Genomic DNA, 27,659 nt, shown 5'->3' on the forward strand with positions numbered 1-27,659 from the left:
TGAGGCCATCACATGACATTCAAAATCTTTCTGCAATTCCAAGGAAAAATGAGTTTTTCAATGACAAAGTAAAATTCTTCCAGAGCAAAATGGTTTTAACCATTTATTCAGAAACATTTCTCTTAGAATGTAATTTTCTATGTAATAGGCACTTTAGTTGCCAGCTAAGACGTTATAACTGGCTACTGCCTTCACCTGACAACCAAATTTATCTTTTTAAAGGTAATACGGTTCTTTATGAAAGATACTGGAATCTTTTAACACTGAGGGTGGGCAGGTGGGGAGGGGTGGGTGTCTTTAAACATCAAACTTTAAGGAAATTTTTACCCAGTATCATCGTTAAAAAAATACTTTTAAAAATGTGATGCAATTTGTTCCAGAAGCCACTGTTGTAAAACTGTAAAACCACTAAAATCCAGGAAACGTGGAGGTAGAAGAAGAGAGAAACACTGGCACCAGACTATTTGTATTTTCTCTTTCCCAGACACACGAGTCAGTGTTTTTGGAAAAATCCGTGAAACCCCCAAAATCTGAATTCTTCTCGCTGGTCTGAAATAATTCCGGTAAAGACTGATTTTTTGAACTAAGGGTAATCTTTTCTCCTGCTCTGGGAAGCTGGTCGGCTCGGTGTGATGACAACATCTTTCTTTGTCTCTGTGTCTTTTTACTTTTTCCTAAGTGCCCTTCCGCTGTCTCCCACCGCTCTTCAAAAGGCAAACTGTCCGTACTTGGGAAGCCGTGTTCTTCGGGGTCTTGGTTCCTCATGCCGGGGGTCGCGCTTGCCGTTGGAGGCCTCTGACGCTCTTCTCGTAAATCATTCTTCTCCACGTGGCGTAGGGTAAAGCTCGAATGAAGGTTCGTCTTCTTCGATGTTTTCCCGGGAAAGAGTACCTCGCCGGATTTCCGTTTCACCTGCGACAGGATTAGATGGTTTTCGTTCAAGGTGGACGTATTCACAGTGCTTGCACAGAGCCCTCTGTCTAGGCTCTCACAGTCTTTCCGTTCAGCACCCTCAAAAGAGGTTCCTTTACAAGCCGGATTCTCCTCAGGGGGGTGAAGCCACACAAATTTGGGCACAATAGCGGTCTGTGCTGCTCTGACTAGGCGAGCTTGGCTATTGTCAAGATTTCCCCTGAGTTTAGCCGCGGAGCTCGAAGGTTCCGCCGTAACCCCAAACTTTACGGAAGAACTCGGTGCGTCTTCTGTACCCCCAAAGTCCTGTTTCCTCAAGGGTGCCGGAACGGGTCTCCAGAGGCCTGACTGGAAAACCTTTGGAGATTCTACTTGACCCTCACCTTTTCTGAGGAGGTTTCCGAGGGTAGGGACAAAGTATTTGAGACTCGGTTGTAGTCTAAAATTAATGGAGAAAGAGACAGAAAGACAGTCAGAGAGAATGAACTTTAGAAGGGAAATGTTTAAGACAAATGTCACAACAGGTTTCTAAGCAACGAGACAGAATTTAACCAAGAAAAATACCTTCTGAACTATTTTCAATCCTACATCCCGGCAGCAAGAGGGTGGGATGGGATTAAATACGGATCACTGTTATACTGAGCGGTATTTTGGCATTACCTGAAATCTTTCAGGGTTCATGCCGAACCACGAAAGGCCCGATCTCAACCGTGAAGACATTTAAAATCATTTGGAAGTAAATACAGCTGAGGGCCACAAGTAGGTTGACCTTGAAAAGAAACTGTCGACTACGAAATTTACTTCACAGAATGACAGACCACGCAAATGAGTGACCCCGGGGGCTGCATCTCGGAAGAATTTTATTCCACCTGACCAGAGTCTTGAAGAAAAGACGTAGGGTGCCAAACCCACTGTGCTCATCTACAGAATCATCATCATCATCAACAATCGTATTTATGGAGCGCTTACTGTGTGCACAGCACTGTACTAAGCACTTGGGAAGTACAAGTTGGCAACATATAGAGACAGTCCCTACCCAACAGTGGGCTCACAGTCTAAAAGAATGGATTGGCTTGACCAGAATTGGTGGCAGGAGGCAAACTGCCCACCGCTGAATCAACTCTCAGGCTGCAGACCTGCCCAGGACACCTAAAAAGGTGCGTGGGGGGTGGTGGGGTGGGTACTTCTGGATTCAACCGACTTGTAATCTGGCTAATAACAGGCACTGTATCCTATTATTCCGACGACTTCAGGGAACAGTTTGGGAAACGGGAAGCTGGGGACAGCTAAAAAGACGGTGACTGGAAAATTACTGCCTTGCTTCCAGGCAGTCTTTAAGAGTAGTATTTCTGGATCCACAAGGTAGCGAACAGCTTCCAAAATGTTAATCTGATAGGGTTACTCTTCTTTGGAAAAAATGATCAAACAGTTCTTGGCTACATTTATAACTCCAAAATGAGCTCCAAAACCACTAAATTTCTGTCTACGTCATGCTTTTAAGAGATTCAGGTAACTTGGAATGAAAATTACCTTTCCCTCCTTGGTTCATCACTTCTGAATTCCACAAAATCGTAAACTAATTTGGATATCATATCATCGACAACTTGGTAACAGGTACTTTGGGCAAATTTTCGGTGCTGCTCGCTTACAAGATGCTAAAATTAAAAAAGCACATTCACGAGACATATTAAGGCCTTTTTTTATAAACAAAAAATATGCACTCTCTGGATGTTTTCTCTCCTAAGCACTTTATCCTGCCCAGAAAACACAAAGGCTAGATTAAATCACGTGGCGCTTAAAGTTGGGGCAGTTAAAATGTTGTCACTCTGCCAAGTTTTCTAAGAGAAAACACTTTATTGTGGGCCTTTGTCGGCAAACTCTGTTATATTGTACTCTCCCGAGTGCCCAGGACAGTACTCTGCATACAGGAAGCGCTCAATAAATAACTATGATGGATTAAAACTGAATTCACTTATTTACTTAGGTTTCAAAGTTTATAGGCTGTCAGTTTCATTGCTGCAAGGTTAGTTTTTTTAAGACCATTTGTATTTTGATACAAAAGGGGCATTACAGATGATTCTACTGAGCCGCCCAAGGGTATTTCTGAGCAGTTGCTCATATTCTTTTACTGTAGGGAGTTGAGTGGAGGCAATCCTACATGTCCCAGGCTTCGCTATTTAAGAACCAGGATGGTGGTTTCCTATCATACCCTACCCTAGGTCTTTTTTTAAAAATATATATATATATATTTGCTAAGCACTTACTACGTGCCAGGCACTGTACTAAGCACTGGGGTAGATGCGAGATTGTCAGTTTGGACAGAGTCCCTGTCCCGCATGAGGCTCCCAGTCTTAATCCCCATTTTACAAATGAGGTAACTGAGGCACAGAGAAGTTAAATGACTTGCCCCAAATCATCCAGGAGACAAGACTGCTAGGTCTAAGTCTTCCTAGATACCATGACCATGCAAGGGACGTGCACATTCAGAGGTAATCCATAGGATAATAATAAAAATACTTATGGTAACATAAAATAGGCCAGCTAAAATGATTAGAGTTTAAAGAGAATAACTTAATAGATCTCAGTCTATGAAAAATTACTCCACATAAAACAGTGCCCAGCTGTCTTTTTGCTGAGGAAAGAGAAAGATAATGTAAGAGAGCAATGGAATGCAGTGGTTGACTGCAAAGCTTAATTCATACAGGCTTCTGTACTCAGTAAGGACCATTACTAGTACTATTACCCTTAAATTTAAAATTGTTGAATATGCGATACCACTACTTCTACCACACAAACAAAAATAAGCTCACAGTTTGAAGATCTTCATATTTCTGTAAACAGCATTCACAATAGCCTTTCTTTTTCTTCTCTTTCAGAGGAACTGGAGCTAGAAGTCCACCGTCTGCTTTGTTTCTGTAGCAGAGTATCAGTTAAAGTATGGGAATAGGTTCACTGTTTTAAAGTGTCAGATTTATAAAAAAGGCTAAAATGTTATGCTAAGCACTGCTTTCTATGGTTTGTCCAAGTCTTGCAACATATACGGAGCCATTTCTAGTCTATTAAAGCCCTCCTATCCCCCTCTAGACTGAAAGCTCATTGTGGGCAGGGAATGTGCCTGTTTGTTGCTGTTTACCACTTTTCCAAGCACTTAGCACAGTGCTCCGCACACAGTAAGCGCTCCACAAATACGACTGAATGAACAAAACTGCCCGTTAAATTTAATCACTAAGAAGGCAGAAATCACAGAATCTCAAATGAGGTGAATGAGTGCGATATTAATCAATTACTCCTAAGCTCCGAACCCCAAGTAGGCCAAGGACTCTGTCCGATCTGATTAAGGGATTACTGCATCAGCCTCCTTTCTGATCTCCCAACTTCCTGTCTCTCCCCGCTTCAGTCTATACCTCGCTCTGCTGCCCGGATTATCTTTCTACAGAAACGTTCTGGGCATGTCACACCCCCCCCCCCCCCGCCTCAAAAATCTCCAGCGGTTGCCTATCAACCTTCATATCAAGCGAAAACTCCTCACTCTTGGCTTCAAGGCTGTCCATCACCTCGCCTCCTCCTACCTCACCTTCCTTCTCTCCTTCTCCAGCCCAGCCCACACCCTCCGCTCCTCTGCCGCTAACCTCCTCACTGTGCCTCGTTCTCGCCCGTCCCGCCGTCGACCCCTGGCCCACGTCCTTCTCCTGGCCTGGAATGCCCTCCCTCCACACATCCACCAAACTAGCTCTCTTCCCCACTTCAAAGCCCTAATGAGAGCTCACCTCCTCCAGGAGGCCTTCACAGACTGAGCACCCCCCTTATCCTCTGCTCCTCCACCCCTCCCCATCGTCCCAACTCCCTCCCTCTACTCTACCCCCTTCCCTGCCCCACAGCACTTGTGTATATTTGTACATATTTACTATTCTATTTATTTTATTAATGATGTGTCTATAATTCTATTTACCTATTTTGATGCTATTGATGCCCATCTACTTGTTTTGTTTTGTCTGCCTCCCCCTTCTAGACTGTGAGCCCATTGTTGGGTAGGGACTGTCTCTATTTGTTGCTGAATTGTACTTTCCAAACGCTTAGTACAGTGCTCTGCACACAATAAACAGACTGAATGAATGAGTGAATATTATCTCATAGCTACTTCAGCGCAAGGCATACGGTAAGCGCTGGATACACACTATCGTTATCCTTCTGTCAAGTACTTTTCAAACATTTTTTTAAATGGCTAAGTCCTACGTGCTAAGTCCTTACTGTGTGCCAGGCACTGTACTAAGCACTGGGGAAGAGACAAGCTAATCAGGTTGAACACAGCCCATGTTCCGCAAGGAGCTCACAGTCCTAATCCCCCTTTTGCAGATGAGGGAACTGAAGCGGAGAAGTGAAGCGACTTGCCCAAGAACCCACGACAGGCAGGTAGAGGAGCTGGGATTGGAACCCAGGTCCTTCTGACTCCCAAGCCTGTGCTCTATCCGCTAGGCTGCTTCTCTTCCTACATTCCTATTTATAGCTGCTCATGCAGATAAAAAATTATCAGAGAGGAAAATTGAAAAAGTGGCAGAGAGCCAGGCAGAGTTGTGTGTGTGTGTTTGTGTACGTGTTTGTGTTTGGGCAGGGTGGGGCGCACAAAATCCAAGTAAGGCAATGAAAGAAATAGATGAAAGAGACGAAGATGATAGTGACAGGCAGGGAGGAATATCCATTGAGGGGGAAAACTGGCAAACAGAAAGATAAATGGAGAGGCATAATGAAAGGGGGCAAAGAAATCAAAGGGACTGAAGAGGTGAGAGCAGAAAAACGAATAGGTAGAAGGAGAGAGACAACTCAACAGTAGGGAACACAGGCGAGAAGATGGAAGACAGAAAACAGGGAAAGGATAAGGGCAAGAAGAGAGGAGGAGGTAGAGTACACTAGTTAATACAGATCATTTTTGCTATGGAAGAATTTCTTTAACAAACCTCAATTTTGCTTGAGTCGGCTTTTGAACACAAGTAGTTTTATCCGCATCGAATGGACTGCAGGGCTTAGAAGTGGAATAATTTAGGAGAGGTGTATCAGCTAACTGAAGGTAAAATGGCCTGTAATGGCTAGAAGAAGAAAAAAGTCATTACAATTCTGAATTCTCGCTCAAGTGAACTTTATGAATTTGTGACGCACAGCAACCAAAGTGTGCCTTTGGAATTTTACGAAGCACAGATTTTACTCGGAACTTGCCTTTCATCTATTTTGGGCCAGTTGCTCGACTTGGCTCCAAGTCTGGGTTCCAAATGAAAAGACTACATTAGCATTGGCAAGTGTTTCAGGCTATAACCCTGAAAATTAGGTGGAGGAAAAATGAAGAATTACCCAGGGAGCTGGTTTCATAAGAACAAACCTTCGTTAAACCTATTTTTTTTTTTTTTATAAACCTGCCTCCAAGAGAAGGTGTCACCGTGAGATGGGACGATAACGCATCTTCCCTTCTTTCCTTCGCCTCAGCATCCCTACTGTCGACTCACACGGATTTAGGCTCAGATCCTCACATTCTCTGCCATTTCCCCTACCTGGAATCTCTTTTAATGCTGGGCTCCACCTCTAGATCGGAAGCTTCTCGTGGGCTGGGATCATTTCTATCAACGCTATTGTACTGCACTCTCCCAAACACTTAATACGGTGTTCTGCACAGAGTAAGCACTGAATAAATACCATTAATTGACTGCCCTCCCTAAAAGGGCCCCCAAAGCGGAGGGAAGAGGGGGCAATGTTTCCAAACAAATTTTTTAAAACTGCCCAAAAATATCCTCCTAGAAGTCGTAGTAATAGTGTTTCTGGGTCGGTGAACACTACGAAGAGAAGGAGCTCTCCCAACCAATTTCAGTGAAAGCATTGGCTCTCGCTAAATTTTTCCACAGTTGGCTGGACCACACTGGTGAGTTTGCATATAAATATTGCATTCCCTTTCCCGGTACTTCTGTTCTTCCCCAGGGAAAAGTGATTCAGGAATTCACCTAAGTGACTGGTAGAAGGAAAAACATGTTCTGTAATCAATGCAATTTTGTGCCTGTAAAACTCACTTTGGGTTAAAAAATCATATAAAAATAGCTTTAGGCAGGGACAGTGTCTAATTCCCAGCCATGTAGTCTCTCCCAGCATTTAGTATGGTGTTCTGCACACAGTAGGTTCCTAATCAATACTATTTCTACTACATAAGCATCTACCCCTGAGTCTAGAAATACTCCTAATTCTTTCAGTATCTGGAATATAATGCCTTCCTCTGAATCTACAGGGTTTTTCATTGTGTGTTTCAAATACACAATTCAGAGCTACGACTCACCGTTTCACATCTTCCACTTTCACAAATGGCTTTTTGAGTCTTCCTGCTTGAGCACAGAAAACATTTTTCTTATAATTTGAACACTTGAAATTCTGGCAGAAAACAACTGGTACATTTTTAGGCAGAGATGCTTTAGAAAATAACAGTTCTGCATTATCTTCACGGTGTAGTTTGGCTCCTATCTCACGCAGCAAGAGAAGGACACCGTCCCCGGGTAAACCCTCAGAGTAAAGACGCGTGCCAAATAGAAAATTCCACCCCCAATAAAGAGTATGTGGAACTTCCATGTGAATTCCCCCATATATGCATTGTTGCTTAGGTCTCTCATAAAAACAGAACAGTCTACTTACTTTTTGTTTTCCGATAACTAGGCAGTCTGACCTGTAACGGGAAGGAAAAAACAACATCAAGAATCGGGAGCCTCATTTTGAAGATACTGTATGCTGCAGTGTCCATTAACAAGAGGGAATGTGCTGGCGAATTAAGGGTGATTTTACAAACAGTGAGGGATTATAATAATAAAAATTATGGTATTTGTCAAGCGCTATGTGCTATGCACTGTTCTAAACGCTGGCACTGTTGCCACCCCGTCACTGGCCTAAGTTGTTTCTCGAAGCCTAGAACCCACCTTCATGTAGTGATATTTGGAACACAGACTTCCTAGTGGAATCTCATTATCTCTTTAGCTGGGAAAATTCTAGATTCTTCAGCATCCCCCGCATCTTACCTCCTTCCCTTCCCCACAGCACCTGTACATATGTATATATGTTTGTACATATTTATTACTCTATTTATTTATTTATTTTATTTGTACATATCTATTCTATTTATTTTATTTTGTTAGTATGTTTGGTTTTGTTCTCTGTCTCCCCCTTTTAGACTGTGAGCCCACTGTTGGGTAGGGACTGTCTCTATATGTTGCCAATTTGTACTTCCCAAGCGCTTACTACAGTGCTCTGCACATAGTAAGCGCTCAATAAATACGATTGATGATGATGATGATACCACTAGTCCTTACTCTCTTCGAATCAAAAAGAAGCTGTAAACCAGAGTCAGACACAAGCAACTCTAACTTCTGCTGCCTGTCAGATCGAGAAGAAAGGCAGAGGACACCATCAAGATGTGTGTGACCTTGGGCAAGTCATTTTGCTTCTCTGGGCCTCATGTGTCTTTCCTGTCTGTAGGAAACATGCCTACAAACGTTATTTTGTACTCTCCCAAGTGCTTAATACAGTGCTCTGCATACGATAAGTACCCAAAAAATATGACTGATTAACTACACTGATTAGCGGTATTCAGGAACCAGCAAACTGTTATAGATTACTTATTATGAGGACTACCAAGGATGTACCACATGGCTCCTGGCCAACGCTAGACACAAACGAGAACCTCCATCGATGAAAGGTCTGAGGGATGTCTCTTAAACCTACTCCATGGCCTCATATTGGCCAAGGACACGGAAACAGAGGAGGAAGAAAACGGAATCAAGAAGACTCACGAGTCCTTTGGGCAAAACCAAATACGACCCAAAATGGCATTCTGTCTGCTAATTCGGCTGTACTGGACTCTCCCAAGAGCCTAGTACAGTGCTCTGCACATAGTGAGCACTCAATAAATACCCCTGATTGATCAAGATGGACTAAACTCAAAGTAAATAGGGCAACTGCAATGTTCAATGCTTTTTTTGACTATAAGATCTAATCTACTAAAGATGCTACCAACTTTTACAACAGCTCTCCCGTACGGATGGTTTCAGGAGTCCTATCTTCCCCACTACTGGGAATTTATTATCACAACCGTAAGCCTCTTGAGGGCAGGGATTACATTTACAAATTATTATTCTCTTCCAAACCTTTCTGCAAAAAGTGCTCAGAAACTACTACTGATGAACTGCGCAGAGCTAGAATTTCTAAGTTACTGAAAAACAAGCAAATGCTCACAGACAAACTTACTTGAACGTCAGGTTTGCTATTTTTAATTTTTCCAAATGCCTCACTTACCTCTTCTCTAACAGAGGAACTTGATTTCTTGATCAAACACAATTCTTTCTTCTTTTGCTCAATGTAACATTTAATATCTTTAGCAACAGAGAAAAGTGTGATTAGCAAACTGCCTTTCTTTACAGTTCAATATTTTCTTTCCAGTCAAAATAACAGATCTGCTTAACTCTCAAAATTAACTATAAAGAAAATAAAAACAACTTACCATCAAGATGGAGAATTTTCACTCCCCAGGATAAGGCATTTGATAATATACTATTTGGAGTAATGAAATCCTGTAAAATGTTAAGTTAATTAATATTTTTTTTATATACAATTAACTACAGTACACAACCCTTTCCAAAACGAAGTATGAGAAGAGAGTAATTCATTTGCCTCCCGTCCCACTAAGGAATAATTTAATTCATTTGCCTCCTGTCCCACTAAGGAATAATTTTGGGATTCTATAGTCCAAGCAACCAGACTTCCTGCCCACTGGAGGTGGTTTTTCTTTCTCTTTTTTTTTGTATTGCTGAAGACTTACCCTGGGCCAGACACTGTGCTAAGCACTGGGGTAGATCCAAGCTAATCAGGTTGGAGGCAATTCATGTCCCACAGGAGGCTCCCAGCTTCAATCCCCTATTTTACAGATGAAGTAACTTGAGGCATGGAAAAGTGAAGTGACTTGCCCAAGGTCACACAGCAGACAAGTGGTGGCGCTGAGTTTAGAACCCAGGTCCTCTGATTCTTGGGCCTGTTCTTTATCCACTAGATCACGCTGTTATGGCTCGTAGCCAGGAGAAAAGCAGCACATATATTTGTATATACCTGTAATATACTCATTTATCTATTTATTTATATTAACGCCTGTCTCCCCCTCTAGACTGTGAGCTCATTGTGAGCAGGACTATGTCTATTTGTTGTTCTACTGTACTCTCCCAAGCGCTTAGTACAGTGGTTTGCACACAATAAGCGCTCACTAAATACGACAATGAATGAATGAGAGCCACACATAAGCTCCTTAGTCAATGGCCTCTGAAGGCAATCCAGTCCCTTGGATCCTGCTCCTGGACAGACAGGCGGGAGGCTACTGCCAATTAAGGCTGATTCTCCAAGTTTTGCTTCTTTAAAATGGTATTTTTAAGCGCTTACTATATTCCAGACACTGTTCTAAAAGAGATATAAGCTAATCAGGTTGGACACAGTCCATATCCCACAAAATAATAATAACTGTGGTACTTGTTAAGCCCTTATTATATGCCAGGCACCGTTCTATAAGAGATAGAAGATAATCAGGTTGGCCACAGTCCATTTCCCACATGATGATAATAATAATAATAATCATAGTGGTATTTCATTCATTCATTCATATTTACTGAGCCCTTACTGTGAGAAGAGCACTGTACTTGGGCGCTTTAAAAAGTCCAACCCAACAATATAACAGAAACATTCCCTGCCCACAACGAGAAGTGATAATCTGGACTCCCTCTTTCGCTCTTCAATCGATCAGTGGTACTTATTGAGCGCTTACTATGCGCAGAGCACTGAACTAGGCACTCGGGAGAGTCCAATGGAACAGAGTTGGTAAACACGTTCCCTGCCCACAGTGAGCTGACAATCTAGAGGGGGAGACCGACATTAACAGAAGTAAACCACAGCAATGTCCGTGGCAGCTGAACTGCGGAGAGACGGGTGGCCACATATCACCTGTGGACGCCGCCGATTCTTCCAGAACTCTGGAATTTATTAATCTATTAATGCCCACCTCCCCTTTTAGACTGTAAGCTCGTTGTGGGCAGGGAATGTGTCTGTTATACTGTCCGACTGTACTTTCCCACTTAGTACAGAGCTTTGCACACAGTAAGCACTCAATAAATACGACAATGAATGAATTGAGTGAACTCATGCTTTGGGCCCAAGTTTTGGCTAGAAGGAAGAAGCCATGATTTGCCTGGGCAGAGCACAGGTCAAGATGTGAGGACCAGAACCCAAAACTTCCTCAGAAGCCTAACTCCCTCAAGTAGGAAAAGCGAACACACTGGGTACTTGGAAGGGAAAGAGACAGACAAGCGCAGAGAAGGAGCGTGGCCTAGTGAACAGAATCCGGGCCTGGAGTCAGAAGGACAAGGGTTCTAATTCCGGCTCATCTGATGTGTGACCTTGGGTAAGTCACTTCACTGGGACTCTATTACCTCCTCTGTAAAACTGGGATTAAGACTGTGAGCCCCATATGGGACAGGGACTGTGTCCAATCTGATTACCCTGCATCTACCCAGCACTTAGTAGTGTCTGGCAGGTGGCTTGTGCTTAATAAATACTATTAAAAAAAAAAGCTACCCTCTTCCTTTCCTGCCTATCACTATCCCATCATCCCAGACCCCCATGGACCCCCTGCCACTACCCTGCAGGAATGCAAGTTTCGGAGATGGGGGGATGGTACAAGTGTTGAGCGGGGTGGGAAAGTTAGGAGGAAGATTGGGTTCAGAAAAGAAAATGAGGAATTCCATTTTAGCCATCAAATTTTAGGTGCCAGTGAGCTATCCTTATGGAGGTGTGCTGCGAGCAAGAGTAAATTCGAGACTGCAGAAGAGGTGAGAGAACAGTGCTTCACCCCTACAAAGATGGTAACAGTGAGTCAAAGAAGAAGAATCAAATAAGTACGGTTTGGGCGAAACCAAGGTTGGACAGCATTTGCTGAAGGGCATAGTCAGTGACGACAAAAGCCGCTAAACGCTCGAGAACAAAATCTCGCTCTCCAACTTACCTGTTCCTTGATAGCTTTTTCAACTAGCAATTTTCCTCGGCTCACGCACACCTAGAAGAGAAAAATTTGTTTTATATTTTCTAGAGAAGGCTGTTCAACTTTTAGGAAGTATTTTTTCCAAGATTTCCACATTGCCAATCACTTTAGTATGTATAGTCCACACTAGCAAAGGCATTTGTAATCTTTTGAATAAGGTTTTGTTTATAAATAGGGCTCATCAAACGTGGAAAGAACATACACCTGCAGGTAGGTGATTCTAAACCCAACTATTCCCCGTCTGCTGGGTGACCTCAGGCAAGTCAGTTAAGTTCTCTGTGCCTCTCAGTTACTTTATCTGCAAAATAGAAATTAAGACTGTGAGCCCCAGGTGGGAGACAGACTCTGTCCAACCTGATTGATTGTCTTCTACCTATGAATGACTCTACCACAGCGCTAAGTATGAAGTATGAAGGCTCCAGCTGAGAGAGTGACGACGTAACTGGCTGGGAAATTTGGGGTTTTCTGTGAGAAGCCTGGTGATTTTTAAGGAGGGGAGGGATTGCGAGTGATCTCTTTTCTTCCCTCCTTGACTGCCACCTTCAACCGTTCACTTTCCCGCGGCTTGTTCCCCACTGCTTTCAAACATGTTTATGTCTCCCCTATCCTAAAAAAAACCCTCCCGTGACCCCACAACTCCTTCCAGTCATCACTTCATCTCTCTCCTACCATTTCTCTCCAAACTTCTTGAGAGAGTCTTCCTCCCCGCCCGGCCCGTTTCTCCTCCAGTTCTCTCCTAAGTGCCCTCCAATCTGGCTTTGGCCCTCTTCAGTCCACAGAAACAGCCCTAAGGTAACCACTGACCTTCTTCTAGCCAAATCTGATGGCATTTACTGTATCCCAATCCTCCGAGACCGATCAGCTGCCTTCGACACTTTATCCAACCTTGGATTCACTGACACTGTCCCTTTCTTGGTTCTTCTCCTATCTGTCTGCTTCTTCTCAATCTCTTTTGCTGGCTCTTCCTCTGTCAGTGGGGGTCCCTAAGTCCTCTTCTGTTCTCCCTCTACACCCGCTTCCTTGGAGAATATATCTGGGGGAACCCGCAAGGCACAGTGGATAGAGCACAGGCCTGGGAACCAGAAAGTCACAGGTTCTGATCCCGGCTTTGCCACTTGTCTGCTGTGTGGTCCTGGGCAAGTCACTTCACTTCTCTGGGCCTCATTGACCTCATGTGTAAAATGGGTATTGAAATGGTGAGCCCCACATGGGACAGGGCCTGTGTCCAACCCTATTTGCTTGTATTCACCCCGGGGCTTAGCACAGTGCCTGACCCGTATTAAGCACTTAACAGATACCACAATTATTATTATTTGCTCCCATGGTTTCAGTTACCATCTCTATGCAGATGATTCCCAAATCTACATCTCCAGCCCTGACCTCTCTCCTTCCCTGCAGATTCGCATTTCCTCCTGCTTTCAGGACATCTGTACCTGGACATCCCAAATACCTCAAACAAAACATGTCCCAAACTGAACTCCTTATCTTCCCACTCAAACCCTATCCTCCCTGTCTTTCCCATCACTGTAGACAATACCATTACCCTCCCTCTTTTACAAGCCAGTAACTTTGGTATGGTCCTTGACTCATCCGCCTCACTTCACTCACATATTTAATCTGTCACCAAATCCTGTCAGTCCTACCTTCACAACACAGCTCCCATCCGGCCTTTCCTCTCCATCCTGACTGCTGCCATCGATCCAAGACCTTATCCTATACCGCCTGGATTACTGCATCAGCCTCCTTGCTGACTTCCCGGCTTCCTGATTCCCCCGACTCCAGTCCATACTTCACTCTACTGCATGGGTCATTAATCAACAAGAACATTTCAGCCTGTCTCCCTGCTCCTCAAGAACCTCCGTGGCTGCCCATCCACCTCCACATCAAATAGAAACGCCTAACCATTGGCTTTAAAAGTACTCATCAGCTCGCCCCATCCTACCTCACCAAACCTCCTATGACAGTCCAGCCTGCACACTCCACTCCTCTAGAGCCAGCTTACTTGGCCTCAATCTCATCTATTCACCTACTCTTTTCCCACATCCTCCCCTGGCCTGGAACTCCTGCCTCCTCCATATATGCCACTCTCTCCACTTTCAAAACATCATAAAGGTCACATATCCTCCAAGAGGCCTTCCCCGATTAAGCCCTCTTTTCCCCAACTTGCTCTTCTGGGTCATCTACGCATTTTCCTTAGATCTGTGACCTTTAGACATTTGCTATTCACCCCAACCCTGAAGTATTTATGTAGCTACCTTTAGACTTTATATTATAAATTACTTATATTAATGTCTTTCTCCCCCTCTAGACTCTAAGCTCGTTATAAGCAGGGAACACGTCTGCTAATTCAGCTTTGTATTCTCCCATGTCCTTAGTACAGTGCTCTGCTCAAAGTAAGCACTCAATAAATAGGATTGATTGAATGATAAATGCAGCTGTAATTCAGGAAGAATACATACTGGCAACATGGAGACCCAGAAAGGGGATGTTAGAGTACTTTAGCTACTGGAATTTAACTAAGGGTAGCGGCCATGTCTTTAATCTTTACTGCAGTGTCCTAATAACTTACTACAAGCACACCCCATGAGTCAACAGCATTACTCTCCTAAATGAGTGCAGCCTAGTGGATAGAGCACAGGCCTGGGAGTCGAAGGACTTGGGTTCTAATCCCATCTTCGTCACTTGCCTGCTGGGATAATTTGGGTTAATCACTTCCCTACTCTGGGCCTCAGTTACCCCATCTGTAAAATGGGGATTAAAACTCAGAGCCCCAAGTGGGACATGGACTGTGGCGGACCTAATTATCTTGTATCTACCCCACTGCTTAGAACAGTACCTGGCATAAAGTAAGGACTTAGATACCATTAAAAACAAAACAAAAAACAGGGGGGTGGAGGGGGCTAGTGGAACATGGACTGTGTCTAACCTGACTAGCTTCTATCTCCTGCAGCGCTTAGTATGGTGCCTGGCATGTAGAAATCAGTTAACATATGCCAGTTGTCATTATTATGAAAAACTGGGACTATATGATCAGTAGTCCTACTGTGAGCTATGTTTTCCCACAGACTTACAGGTTATTAATTCGAATCTATTCCAGAACCTCTGGAAAAATGAGATAAAATCCTACTACAAGAAACATTTGGGAACATTAAACTATCACTGCAGGAATCTGAAGCACAAAATCGCACTCAGTAAATAAAAAGCATGATTATAAAAATAATAATAATATTAATGACAATTATTTGTTCAAGTGCTTATATTGTACCAGGCACCGTACTAATCTCTGGGGTGGATACGAGGTATATTGGTTGGACACAGTCCCTGCTCCACACTGGGCTCACAGATTTCATCCCCATTTGTCAGATGAGGCAACCGAGGCCCAAAGAAGTGAAGTGACTTGCCCAAGGTCACACAAGCAGACAAGTGACGAAGCCAGGATTAAAACCTATGACCTTTTGACTCCGAGGCCCGTGCTCTATCCATTACGCCACGCTGCTTCTCAATCTTTACAGGTGACTAGAGATAGAGAAGCTTGCCCGGCTGACTGTTTAGTGGTTTTTTCCAACTTCAAAGTGCCAAACACTGTACTAAGCGCTGAGGAAGATACAAGATAATCAAGTCCCAACATGGGGCTCACAGACGAAGTAGGAGGAAGAACGGGTATTGGAGGTGAGGGAACTGAGGCCCAGAGACGTAAAGTGACTTACCCAAGGTCACACAGCAGACAAGTGATAGATCTGGGAGAGGAACCCGGCCCTCTGCCTCTTTCCATCAGGTGGAGCTGCTTCTCTTTCTTAATAAAGCACCCAGTACTAGGCGACTCTGCCACCTTTCAACTCCTCTCCTTTTTAAAAGTCCTTCTTAAAAGTTCATCAGCTTTCACAATTGAAGCAAGGTTTAAATAGTCAAACACCTCCGGTGGTGGTGGAGCTAAGACTCCAGTCTCAGTGGTCGCCACGACAAATGTCGTCCACCTCCTCCGCCTCCACCGTGGCGGGGTCGGGGGAAAGGGGGAGGTTTTCTTCTTCACCCAAAAGTGGCACAGAATCAAGGTGAGATCCAAGACGTGCTGGGATTGAATGCCCTCATTCTAAAATAATTCTCCCAGACTGAGCCCCCTCTCTTCCTCTACTCCTCCTCCCCACCCCATCACCCGTACTCCCTCCCTCTGTTCTACCCCCTTCCCCTCCCTACAGCACTGGTGTACATTTGTACATATTTATTACTCTATTTTACTAATGATGTGTATATAGCTATAATTCTATTTATCTATTCTGATGGTATTGACACCTGCCTACTTGTCTTGTTTTGTTGTCTGTCTCCCCCTTCTAGACCGTGAGCCCGTTGCCGGGTACGGACCGTCTCTATATGTTGCCGATTTGTACTTCCCAAGTGCTTAGTACAGTGCTCTGCACATAGTAAGCACTCAATAAATACGATTGAATGAACGAATGAATGAATAAGGGAATTTAAACAAAAATCCTTTGAAAACTTGTCGCCATAAAAAGTCAGACACAACCTCGTTAGGTTCTAGTTCTGCTTGAACTTCACAATGCAAAGCTCCACATGACAGTTTCGATTCAATTCAGTCGTATTTATTATTAAATCGTATTTACATTCCACAGGGTAAAGCTCTACATGACAGTTTCTAAGCATGAAACCTAAGCATTAAGTTTAAGCATGAAACTTACCGCATCCAAAGTCTTAACTGAGTTTCCATCATGGCTGGGATTAGGGGAACTGTTTCCTCCAGTATAAGCAGACTCCGGACTTGGGACTGGAGAAATGCGGCCAAACATCTGGGCAAATTTTGCTTCCTTTTTACTGGAAATGAGGTAACTGATATCTCTGCTGAGAAATTCTTCGACTCGCTAAAATGAAAAAAAAAATATATTTTTTAAGATGACAAAACTCCACAGAGCAAACTCTGAATTAGTACTTTACTAGGGAAATTATACTTTTCATTTGTGAGTGACGACCACCTCAAAAAGTATAAGCTGTCAAATTACTTGAAATTTGAATGCCATCTCTTTTTTTAATGGTGTTGTGAAGCGCTTACTATGTGCCAATCACTGTGCTAAATGCTGGGGTGGACACAGAACCTGTTCCACCTAGGGTTCTCATTCTTAATCCCCACTTTACAGATGAGGTAACAGCCACAGAGAAGTGAAGTGACTTGCCCAAGATCACACAGCAGACAAGTGGCAGGGCCGGCACAGATCCCAGGTCCCCTGATTCTCAGGTTCTTGCTCTTTTCCCTAGGCCAAGTTGCTTCTCACTTATTCCTCATTTTGATATCTGCCCCATTGTCATGGTTTCTGAATGCTAACTTAACCGGATGTGACAGGACAGCACTTAAGATAAATAGTAATACAGAAGGCTGTATCACCAAAGAAGTGACTTGAATGAACACGGAATCTTTGCTGACAAATTCCCTGGTACCAGGATGCAGGGGCATTTCCTGAAGGTCACAGACAGGAGGGTCAAGCCAAATTATTCCAAACTGCTCTTCAGCCAGCCAAAGTTAGGCCTATGGGCTCTGTTACCACAGCCTCAAAGTAGTGATAAGCACAGAAAGTTCTGGACCCGTGAGGGAAATAACGGATATGTTCAAGAGACTCAAAAAGGGCTCAGATACATTCATCATCATACATTCAGATATTTGACATTTATTATTATTTTATTATTATAACCCCCAATCCCATAGGTCTCGCCAGCTGTTTCAGATATTTAATTCCCTCCTCAAACCCCCTGCCCCGGATCCCTTGCCCCCACTGACCTGGCTACCTACTTTATTGAAAAAAATTGAAACTATCAGGCCTGACCTGCCTAAAATCTCCCCATCTCCTCTCCAGTTCCACCCTCCTCCTGCCCCTTTTTTAACTCACCCATCTTTCCCAGCAGTATCTCAAGAAGAGATCTCCCGCCTTCTCTCAAAATCCCCCCCTCCAACTGCATATCTGACCCCGTCTCTTTGCACCTTATCAAGACACTTGCCCCCTCTCTTCTTCCCTCCCTAACTGCCATCTTCAAATGTATTTCTTAAGCCCTTGCTGAGCGCAAAGCACTGTGCTAGGCACTTGAGAGAGGATAACAGCAAAACAGACACTTTCCATGCACTCAATGACCTTACAGCCTGGATGGGGAGATGGACATTAAAATAAATTACAGATACGTCCATAAGTGCTTTGGGTTTGGGGAGAGTGTGAATAAAGGGAGCAAATCAGGGTGACCCAGAAGGGAATGGGAGAAAAGGAAAAGAGGGCTTAGTCAAGGAAGGCCTCTTGGAAGAGATGTGGCTTCAATAAAGCTTTGAAGGTGGGGCGAGTCATTGTCCGGAGGATATGAAGAGGGAGGGTGTTCCAAGCCAGGGGTCGGAGGCGAGACAGACGTGATCGAGGTACAGTGAGTAGGCTGGCATCAGAGGAGCTAAGTGTGTGGGCTGGGTTGTAGTTAGAGGGCAGTGAGGGGGCAAGGAGATTGAGTGCTTGAAATTAGGTGGTAAGGAGTTTCTTTTTGATATAGAGGTGGTTGGGCAACCACTGGAGGTCTTGAGGATGGGGAATCACGAACTGTACGATTCTGTAGAGAAATGACCTGGGCAGCAGAATGAAGTATGGACTGGAATGAGGTGAGATAGGAGAGATGGAGGTCAGCAAGTAATCAAGGGGGGATAGGATAAGAGCTCAGTTAACGTGATAGCGGTTTGGATGGAGAGGAAAGGGAGGATTTTAGCCATGTTGTGAAGGTTAAACCCACAGGATTTAGTGATAGATTGAATGAAAGAGAGGACTCAAGGATAACGCCAAGGTTGAGGGCTTGTGGTGCCGTCTGCAGTAAATTCTACAGGACAATCTAGTTATTAGGCTATTAAAATGTAAAGTAAACATTTAACCCCAAATGGGGCCCGTTTAAGAGACAACTTACCCCGCCCAGTTCCTTAAGGTCCATTTCTAGTTTCTCGGCAGTCCCAATCGAGGGTAGATCCAGATAGAACACTTTCCCCCAGAGTGGCTTGTACTTCAGCTTTTCTTGTTTATTGGCATCATTTTTCACCGTTTTCAGAAACGGTTTGTTTTTCTCATTTTTCCCTTGCACCGTGCGGGCTGGAAAGGAACAAAACAGAAACCTTCGAAGGGAATCCCGGAGCCGGGGGCGGGGTGCGGGAAGTGAAGGACGGCGCTGTATGCTCATCATGGGCAAGGAGCTTGACTACAGACTCTCTTCAATCAATCAATCAATCAATCAATAACTGGTATTTATTGAGCACTTACTGTGTGCAGAGTGCCTTACTAAGCAGTTGGGAGAGTCCAATATGACAGAGTTGGTAGACACTCTGCTCACAACAAATGTACAGTATAGAGGGTATGATATGTGTACTTAGAACAGTGCTTGGCACATAGTAAGCGCTTAACACTATTATTACTATTACTGAGTTCTCACTATGTGCAGAGCACTTGGCACTTGGCAAAGTACAGCCTAACCGAGTTGGTGAACACATCCCCTGCCCAGAACAAGCTTTCAGTCTAAAGAGTATGGCATGCACAGAGTGCTTAGTATGAACTAAGTGCTTGGGAGAGCACAATACAACAGAGTCCACTGGCCACAACGAGTACTGTTGTATTGGACTCTCCTGGGTGTTTAGTACAGTACTGTGGTCTGTAAGCTCGTTGTGGGCAGAGACTGTGTCTGTTGTTCTATTGTACGCTCCCAAGTGCTTAGTACAGTGCTCTGCACACAGTGAGCGCTCTCCCTTTGGTCTTCCCCCACCCTGCCCCAAAGCACTTGCGTCCATATCTGTCACTTTATTTATGTGGATTGACGTCTGTCTCCTCCTCTAGACTGTGAGCTCGTTATGGGCAGGAATGTGTTTGTTGTTATATCGTACTCTCCCAAGCGCTCAGTAAAGTGCTTTGCACACAGTAAACGCTCAATAAATATGACTGAATGAATGAATGTGTCTGTTTGTTGTTCTAGTGTCCTCTCCCAAGCCCTTAATACAGTGATTTGCACCCAATAAACGCTCACTAAATACCGATGAATTCATTCATTCAATTTTATTTATTGAGTGCTGTGTGCAGAGCACTGTACTAAGTGCTTGGAAAGTACAATTGTCTGATTATAGTGTACTCTCCCAAGCGCATAGGGCAGTGCTCTGCACACAATAAGCGCTCCAGAAATACAACTGAATGAATGTGTCTGTTGTTATAGTGTACTCTCCCAAGTGCTTAGTAGTGCTCTGCACAGAGTAAGTGCTCAATAAATACGGCTAAGTAAATGTGTCTGTTGTTGTAGTGTACCCTCCCAAGTGCTTAGTCCAGTGCTCTGCACAAAATAAGCGTTCAACACAACTGAATGAGTGAATGAATGTGTCTGTTATAGTATACCCTCCCAAGCACTTAGTCCAGTGCTCTGCATACAGTGAGCGTTCAATAAATATGATTACATGAAGGTGTCTGTTGTTGTAGTGTACTCTCCCAAGCGCTTAGGACAGTGCTCCAGAAATTCACCCATTCATTCATTCAATCGTATTTATTGAATGGAATACGATTGAATGAATGATGGATGGATGAAGCAGCATGGCTTAGTGGAAAAAGCCCGGGCTTTGGAGTCAGAGGTCATGGGTTCGAATCCCGGCTCCACCACTTGTCTGCTGTGTGACTTTGGGCAAGCCAGTTAACTTCTCTGTGCCTCAGTTCCCTCATCTGTAAAACGGGGATGAAGACTGGGAGCCTCCAGCGGGACAATCTGATCATCTTGTATCCTCCTCAGCGCTTAGAACAGTGCTTCGCACATAGTAAGCGCTTAACAAATGCCATCATTATCATTATTATTACTATTCTCTGGGCCTCAGTTCCCTTATCTGTAAAATGGGGATGAAGACTGTGAGTCCCCCGAGGGACAATCTCATCACCTTGTAACCTCCCAAGCGCTTAGAACAGTGCTTTGCACATAGTAAGCGCTTAACAAATACCATTATTATTATTCTCTGTGCCTCAGTTCCCTCATCTGTAAAATGGGGATGAAGACTGGGAGTCCCCCGTGGGACAACCTGATCATCTTGTAACCTCCCCAGCGCTTAGAACAGTGCTTTGCACATAGTAAGCGCTTAACAAATGCCATCATCATTATTATTATTATTCTCTGGGCCTCAGTTAATCCCCATTTTACAGATGAGGGAAGACTGTGAGCCCCCCATGGGACAACCTGATCACCATGTAACCTCCCCAGCGCTTAGAACAGTGCTTGGCACATAGTAAGTGCTTAATAAATGCCATCATTTATATATGTATATATATGTATTTGTATGTGTATATATGTCTGTATGTATTTATTACTCTACTTATTTATTTTACTTGTACATATTTATTCTATTTATTTTGTTAATTGGTTTTGTTGTCTGTCTCCCCCTTCTAGACTGTGAGCCCGCTGTTGGGTAGGGACCATCTCTAGATGTTGCCAACTTCTACTTCCCAAGCGCTTAGTACAGTGCTCTGCACACAGTAAGTGCTCAAGAAATATGACTGAATGAATGAATCATTATTACTATTAGAAGGGACTTATTGATCGAAAGGAATATGACTGAATGACTTCCCAAGAGCTTAGTCCAGTGCTCTGCACACAGTAAGCGCTCAATAGATACGACTGAATGAATGAATCATTAGTATTATTAGAAGGGACTTATTGATCGAATAGAAGATGACTGAATGACTTCCCAAGCGCTTAGTCCAGTGCTCTGCACACAGTAAGCGCTCAATAGATACGACTGAATGACTTCCCAAGCACTTAGTCCAGTGCTCTGCACACAGTAAGTGCTCAAAAGATTCGACTGAATGAATGAATCATTATTATTATTAGAAGGGACTTATTGATTGAATGGAATATGACTGAATGACTTCCCAAGCGCTTAGTCCAGTGCTCTGCACACAGTAAGCGCTCAATAGATACGACTGAATGAATGAATGAATCATTATTATTATTAGAAGGGACTTATTGATAGAATGGAAGACGAATGAATGACTTCCCAAGTGCTTAGTCCAGTGCTCTGCACACAGTAAGCGCTCAATAGATATGACTGAATGAATGAATAAATCATTATTATTATTAGAAGGGACTTATTGATCGAATGGAAGATGACAATGACTTCCCAAGCGCTTAGTCCAGTGCGCTGCACACAGTAAGCGCTCAATAGATACGACTGAATGAATGAATCATTCTTATTATTAGAAGGGACTTATTGATTGAATGGAGGACGACTGAATGACTTCCCAAGCGCTTAGTCCAGTGCTCTGCACACAGTAAGCGCTCAATAGATACGACTGAATGAATGAATCATCATTATTATTATTAGAAGGGACTTACTGATCGAATGAAAGACGACAATGACTTCCCAAGCGCTTAGTCCAGTGCTCTGCACACAGTAAGCGCTCAACAGATACTACTGAATGAATGAATGAATGATTCTTATTATTAGAAGGGACTTATTGATCGAATGGAAGATGACTGAATGACTTCCCAAGTGCTTAGTCCAGTGCTCTGCACACGGTAAGCGCTCAATAGATACGACTGAATGAATAAATCATTCTTATTATTAGAAGGGACTTATTGATCGAATGGAAGACGACAATGACTTCCCAAGCACTTAGTCCAGTGCTCTGCACACAGTAAGCGCTCAATAGATACGACTGAATGACTTCCCAAGCACTTAGTCCACTGCTCTGCACACAGTAGGTGCTCAATAGATTCGACTGAATGAATGAATGAATCATTATTATTATTAGAAGGGACTTATTGATCGAATGGAAGATGACTGAATGACTTCCCAAGCACCTAGTCCAGTGCTCTGCACACAGTAAGTGCTCAATAGATACGACTGAATGACTGAATGAATCATCATTATTATCATTATTAGAAGGGACTTATTGATCGAATGGAATATGACTGAATGACTTCCCAAGCGCTTAGTCCAGTGCTCTGCACACAGTAAGCGCTCAATAGATACGACTGAATGAATGAATGAATCATCATTATTATCATTATTAGAAGGGACTTATTGATCGAATGGAAGACGACTGAATGACTTCCCAAGCGCTTAGTCCAGTGCTCTGCACACAGTAAGCGCTCCATAGATTCGACTGAATGGCTGAATAAATCGTTATTATTATTAGAAGGGACTTACTGATCGAATGGAAGACGACTGAATGACTTCCCAAGCGCTTAGTCCAGTGCTCTGCACACAGTAAGCGCTCAATAGATACGACTGAATGAATGAATAAATCATTATTATTATTAGAATGGACTTATTGATCGAATGGAATATGACTGAATGACTTCCCAAGCGTTTAGTCCAGTGCTCTGCACACAGTAAGTGCTCAATAGATACGACTGAATGAATGAATGAATCATCATTATTATCATTATTAGAAGGGACTTATTGATCGAATGGAAGACGACTGAATGACTTCCCAAGCGCTTAGTCCAGTGCTCTGCACACAGTAAGCGCTCCATAGATTCGACTGAATGGCTGAATAAATCGTTATTATTATAAGGGACTTACTGATCGAATGGAATATGATTGAATGACTTCCCAAGCGCTTAGTCCAGTGCTCCGCTCACAGTAAGTGCTCAAGAAATACGATTGAATGAATGAATGAATCATTGTTATTATTAGAAGGAACTTATTGGTCGAATGGAATACAACTGACTTCCCAAGCGCTTAGTCCAGTGCTCTGGTCACAGTAAGCGCTCAAGAAATACGATTGAATGAATGAATCATTGTTATTATTAGAAGGAACTTACTGATCGAATGGAAGACTGAATGACTTCCCAAGCGCTTAGTCCAGTGATCTGCACACAGTAAGCGCTCAATAGATACGACAATGAATGAACGAATCATTACTATTATTAGAAAGGACTTATTGATCGAATGGAATATGACTGAATGACTTCCCAAGCGCTTAGTCCAGTGCTCTACACACAGTAAGCGCTCAATAGATTCAACTGAATGAATGAATCATTATTATTATTAGAAGGGACTTATTGATCGAATGGAAGACGACTGAATGACTTCCCAAGCGCTTAGTACAGTGCTCTGCTCACAGTACGCGCTCAAGAAATACGACTGAATGAATGAATCATTGTTATTATTAGAAGGGACTTATTGATCGAATGGAAGACGACTGAATGACTTCCCACGCGCTTAGTCCAGTGCTCTGCACACAGTAAGCGCTCAATAGATACGATTGAATGGATGAATGAATCATTCTTATTATTAGAAGGGGACTTATTGATCGAACGGAAGATGACTGAATGACTTTCCAAGCGCTTAGTCCAGTATTCTGCACACAGTAAGTGCTCAGTAGATACGACTGAACGAATAAATGAATCATTCTTATTTAGAAGGGGACTTACTGATCGAATGGAAGACGACTGAATGACTTCCCAAGTGCTTAGTCCAGTGCTCTGCACACAGTAAGCGCTCAATAGATACGACTGACTGAATGAACGAATCATTATTATTATTAGAAGGGACTTACTGATTGAATGGAAGACGACTGAATGACTTCCCAAGCGCTTAGTCCAGTGCGCTGCACACAGTAAGCGCTCAATAGATTCAACTGAATGAATGAATCATTATTATTATTAGAAGGGACTTATTGATCGAATGGAAGACGACTGAATGACTTCCCAAGCGCTTAGTCCAGTGCGCTGCTCACAGTACGCGCTCAAGAAATACGATTGAATGAATGAATGAATCATTATTATTATTAGAAGGGACTTATTGATCGAATGGAAGACGACTGAATGACTTCCCAAGCGCTTAGTCCAGTGCTCTGCTCACAGTACGCGCTCAAGAAATACGATTGAATGAATGAATGAATCATTGTTATTATTAGAAGGGACTTATTGATCGAATGGAAGACGACTGAATGACTTCCCAAGCGCTTAGTCCAGTGTTCTGCTCACAGTACGCGCTCAAGAAATACGATTGAATGAATGAATGAATCATTGTTATTATTAGAAGGGACTTATTGATCGAATGGAAGACGACTGAATGACCTCCCAAGCGCTTAGTCCAGTGCTCTGCACACAGTAAGCGCTCAATAGATACGAATGAATGAATGAATCATTATTATTATTAGAAGGGACTTATTGATCGAATGGAAGACGACTGAATGACTTCCCAAGCGCTTAGTCCAGTGCTCTGCACACAGTAAGCACTCAATAGATACGACTGAATGAATGATTCATCATTACTATCATCATTAGAAGGGACTTATTGATCGAATGAAAGACGACTGAATGACTTCCCAAGCGCTTAGTCCAGTGCTCTGCACACAGTAAGCGCTCAATAGATACGACTGAATGACTTCCCAAGCACTTAGTCCAGTGCTCTGCACACAGTAGGTGCTCAATAGATTCGACTGAATGAATGAATCATTATTATTATTAGAAGGGACTTATTGATCGAATGAAAGACAACTGAATGACTTCCCAAGCGCTTAGTCCAGTGCTCTGCACACAGTAAGCGCTCAATAGATACGACTGAATGACTTCCCAAGCACTTAGTCCAGTGCTCTGCACACAGTAGGTGCTCAATAGATTCGACTGAATGAATGAATGGATCATTATTATTATTAGAAGGGACTTATTGATCAAATGGAAGATGACTGAATGACTTCCCAAGCACTTAGTCCAGTGCTCTGCACACAGTAAGCGCTCAATGGATACGACTGAATGAATGAATGAATCATCATTATTATCATTATTAGAAGGGACTTATTGATCGAATGGAATATGACTGAATGACTTCTCAAGTGCTTAGTCCAGTGCTCTGCACACAGTAAGCGCTAAATAGATACGACTGAATGAATGAATGAATCATTGTTATTATTACAAGGAACTTATTGATCGAATGGAAGATGACTGAATGACTTCCCAAGCGCTTAGTCCAGTGCTCTGCACACAGTAAGCGCTAAATAGATACGACTGAATGAATGAATCATTGTTATTATTACAAGGAACTTATTGATCGAATGGAAGATGACTGAAGACTTCCCAAGCGCTTAGTCCAGTGATCTGCACACAGTAAGCGCTCAATAGATACGACAATGAATGAACAAATCATTACTATTATTAGAAAGGACTTATTGATCAAATGGAAGACGACTGAATGACTTCCCAAGCGCTTAGTCCAGTGCTCTGCACACAGTAAGCGCTCAATAGATACGACTGAATGAATAAATCATTATTATTATTAGAAGGGACTTATTGATCGAATGGAAGACGACTGAATGACTTCCCAAGCGCTTAGTCCAGTGCTCTGCACACAGTAAGTGCTCAATAAATACGACTGGAAGAATGAATGAACATTATTATTATTAGAAGGAACTTATTGATCGAATGGAAGACGACTGAATGACTTCCCAAGCGCTTAGTCCAGTGCTCTGCACACAGTAAGCGCTCAATAGATTCGAATGAATGAATGAATAAATCATTCTTATTATTAGAAGGGGACTTATTGATCAAATGGAAGATGACTGAATGACTTCCCAAGCGCTTAGTCCAGTGCTCTGCGCACAGTAATAGCTCAATAGATACGACTGAATGAATGAATCATTATTATTATTATTATTAGAAGGGACTCAATAAATACGATTGAATGAATGACTGACTGACTGGATGGATGGATGACTGACTGACTGACTGACTGACTGACGGACAGACGGGTCTCTCACCGGGGAACTGGCTTCCCGGGCGTATCCTCATGGCGCCGGTTGTCAGCGTCTGGTCGTGTCGTCCATGGCGGGACCGGGGCCGGTCCTGAGGCGACGAGCGGTCCTGAGGCTGAGGCGACGACGCCTTCCCCGCAATGGCGGTTGGCGATTTGAACGGCGTCACGCGCCGCCCTGACGTCACGCGCCGCCCGTGCGTCGGGCGTCCTGACGTCACGCGCCGCGCGCGACCGGCACGTCGCCCAGCGCCCCGCCCTCCGGCGCCCCATCAGCCAATCAGAAGCGGCGGCGGTTGGCGGGCAGGCGTCGTCGTCGTCTTCGTCGTCGTCTGTGGCGGCCTGAGGTAAATGTGGCGGCCTGAGGTAAATGTGGCGGCGTGGACCCCTCCACCCATCGGACCCCCATCCATCCATCCATCGGACCCGGACAAGGGGGCCTCCACCGCCCCCGCCCAGGCCGCAGCCTCCCTCAGGTGACTCCGTCCTGTCGGCCGCCCCCGCCATTATTATTATTACTAATAATAATAATAATAATTGGCATTTGTTAAGCGCTTACTATGTGCAAAGCATTGTTCTAGGCGCTGGGGAGGATACAGGGTGATCAGGTTGTCCCACAGGGGGCTCACAGCCTTAATCCCCATTTTACAGATGGGGGAACTGAGGCCCAGAGAAGTTAAGTGACTTGCCCAAGATCACACAGCAGACATGTGGCGGAGTCGGGATTCGAACTCATGACCTCTGACTCCAAAGCCCGGGCTCTTTCCACTGAGCCACGCTGCTTCTCAATTACTACTATTATTACTATTATTACTTTATTATTATTATTCATTATTTATTTATTATTATTATTTTATTACTTTCAATTATTTATTATTATAAATTAAATATAAATAAATTATTCGTTATTACTTTATCATTAATTATTAT

General features: G+C 43.5%; 1 protein-coding gene across 3 annotated transcripts; it reads right to left on the reverse strand.

Annotated features, from left to right (window-relative positions):
• Positions 1 to 91: 91 nt before the first annotated feature.
• DBF4 (DBF4 zinc finger) lies at positions 92 to 26,805 on the reverse strand. 3 transcript variants are annotated; one of them, XM_038755964.1, is made up of 12 exons: positions 26,737 to 26,805; positions 18,926 to 19,104; positions 16,690 to 16,869; positions 11,963 to 12,013; positions 9,425 to 9,494; positions 9,220 to 9,296; positions 7,570 to 7,600; positions 7,220 to 7,265; positions 5,865 to 5,993; positions 3,723 to 3,825; positions 2,443 to 2,567; positions 92 to 1,351 (listed from the first exon to the last, which is right to left on the reverse strand). In XM_038755964.1, the coding sequence occupies exons 1-12, from the start codon at positions 26,765 to 26,767 to the stop codon at positions 409 to 411; spliced, it is 1,965 nt and encodes a 654-aa protein (XP_038611892.1). In that variant the 5' UTR covers positions 26,768 to 26,805; the 3' UTR covers positions 92 to 408. The 3 variants fall into 3 exon arrangements, with proteins under 3 accessions (XP_038611892.1, XP_038611891.1, XP_038611890.1); XM_038755963.1 differs by lacking the exons at positions 18,926 to 19,104; positions 26,737 to 26,805 and having other exon boundaries at positions 7,220 to 7,262; positions 16,690 to 16,864; XM_038755962.1 differs by lacking the exons at positions 18,926 to 19,104; positions 26,737 to 26,805 and having other exon boundaries at positions 7,220 to 7,325; positions 16,690 to 16,864.
• Positions 26,806 to 27,659: the final 854 nt, after the last annotated feature.

This window comes from Tachyglossus aculeatus, chromosome 13 (assembly GCF_015852505.1).
Source record: "Tachyglossus aculeatus isolate mTacAcu1 chromosome 13, mTacAcu1.pri, whole genome shotgun sequence".
Lineage (NCBI taxonomy): Eukaryota > Metazoa > Chordata > Mammalia > Monotremata > Tachyglossidae > Tachyglossus > Tachyglossus aculeatus.

Coding starts and splice junctions, on each gene's coding strand:
- DBF4 (XM_038755964.1), bottom strand. CDS start 26,767: ATGAGGATACGCCCGGGAAGCCAGTTCCCCG. Junction 7,601..9,219: donor GTTCCTCTGTTAGAGAAGAG/GTAAGTGAGGCA, acceptor TTCCCGTTACAG/GTCAGACTGCCTAGTTATCG. Junction 3,826..5,864: donor CCGACTCAAGCAAAATTGAG/GTTTGTTAAAGA, acceptor ACTCTGCTACAG/AAACAAAGCAGACGGTGGAC.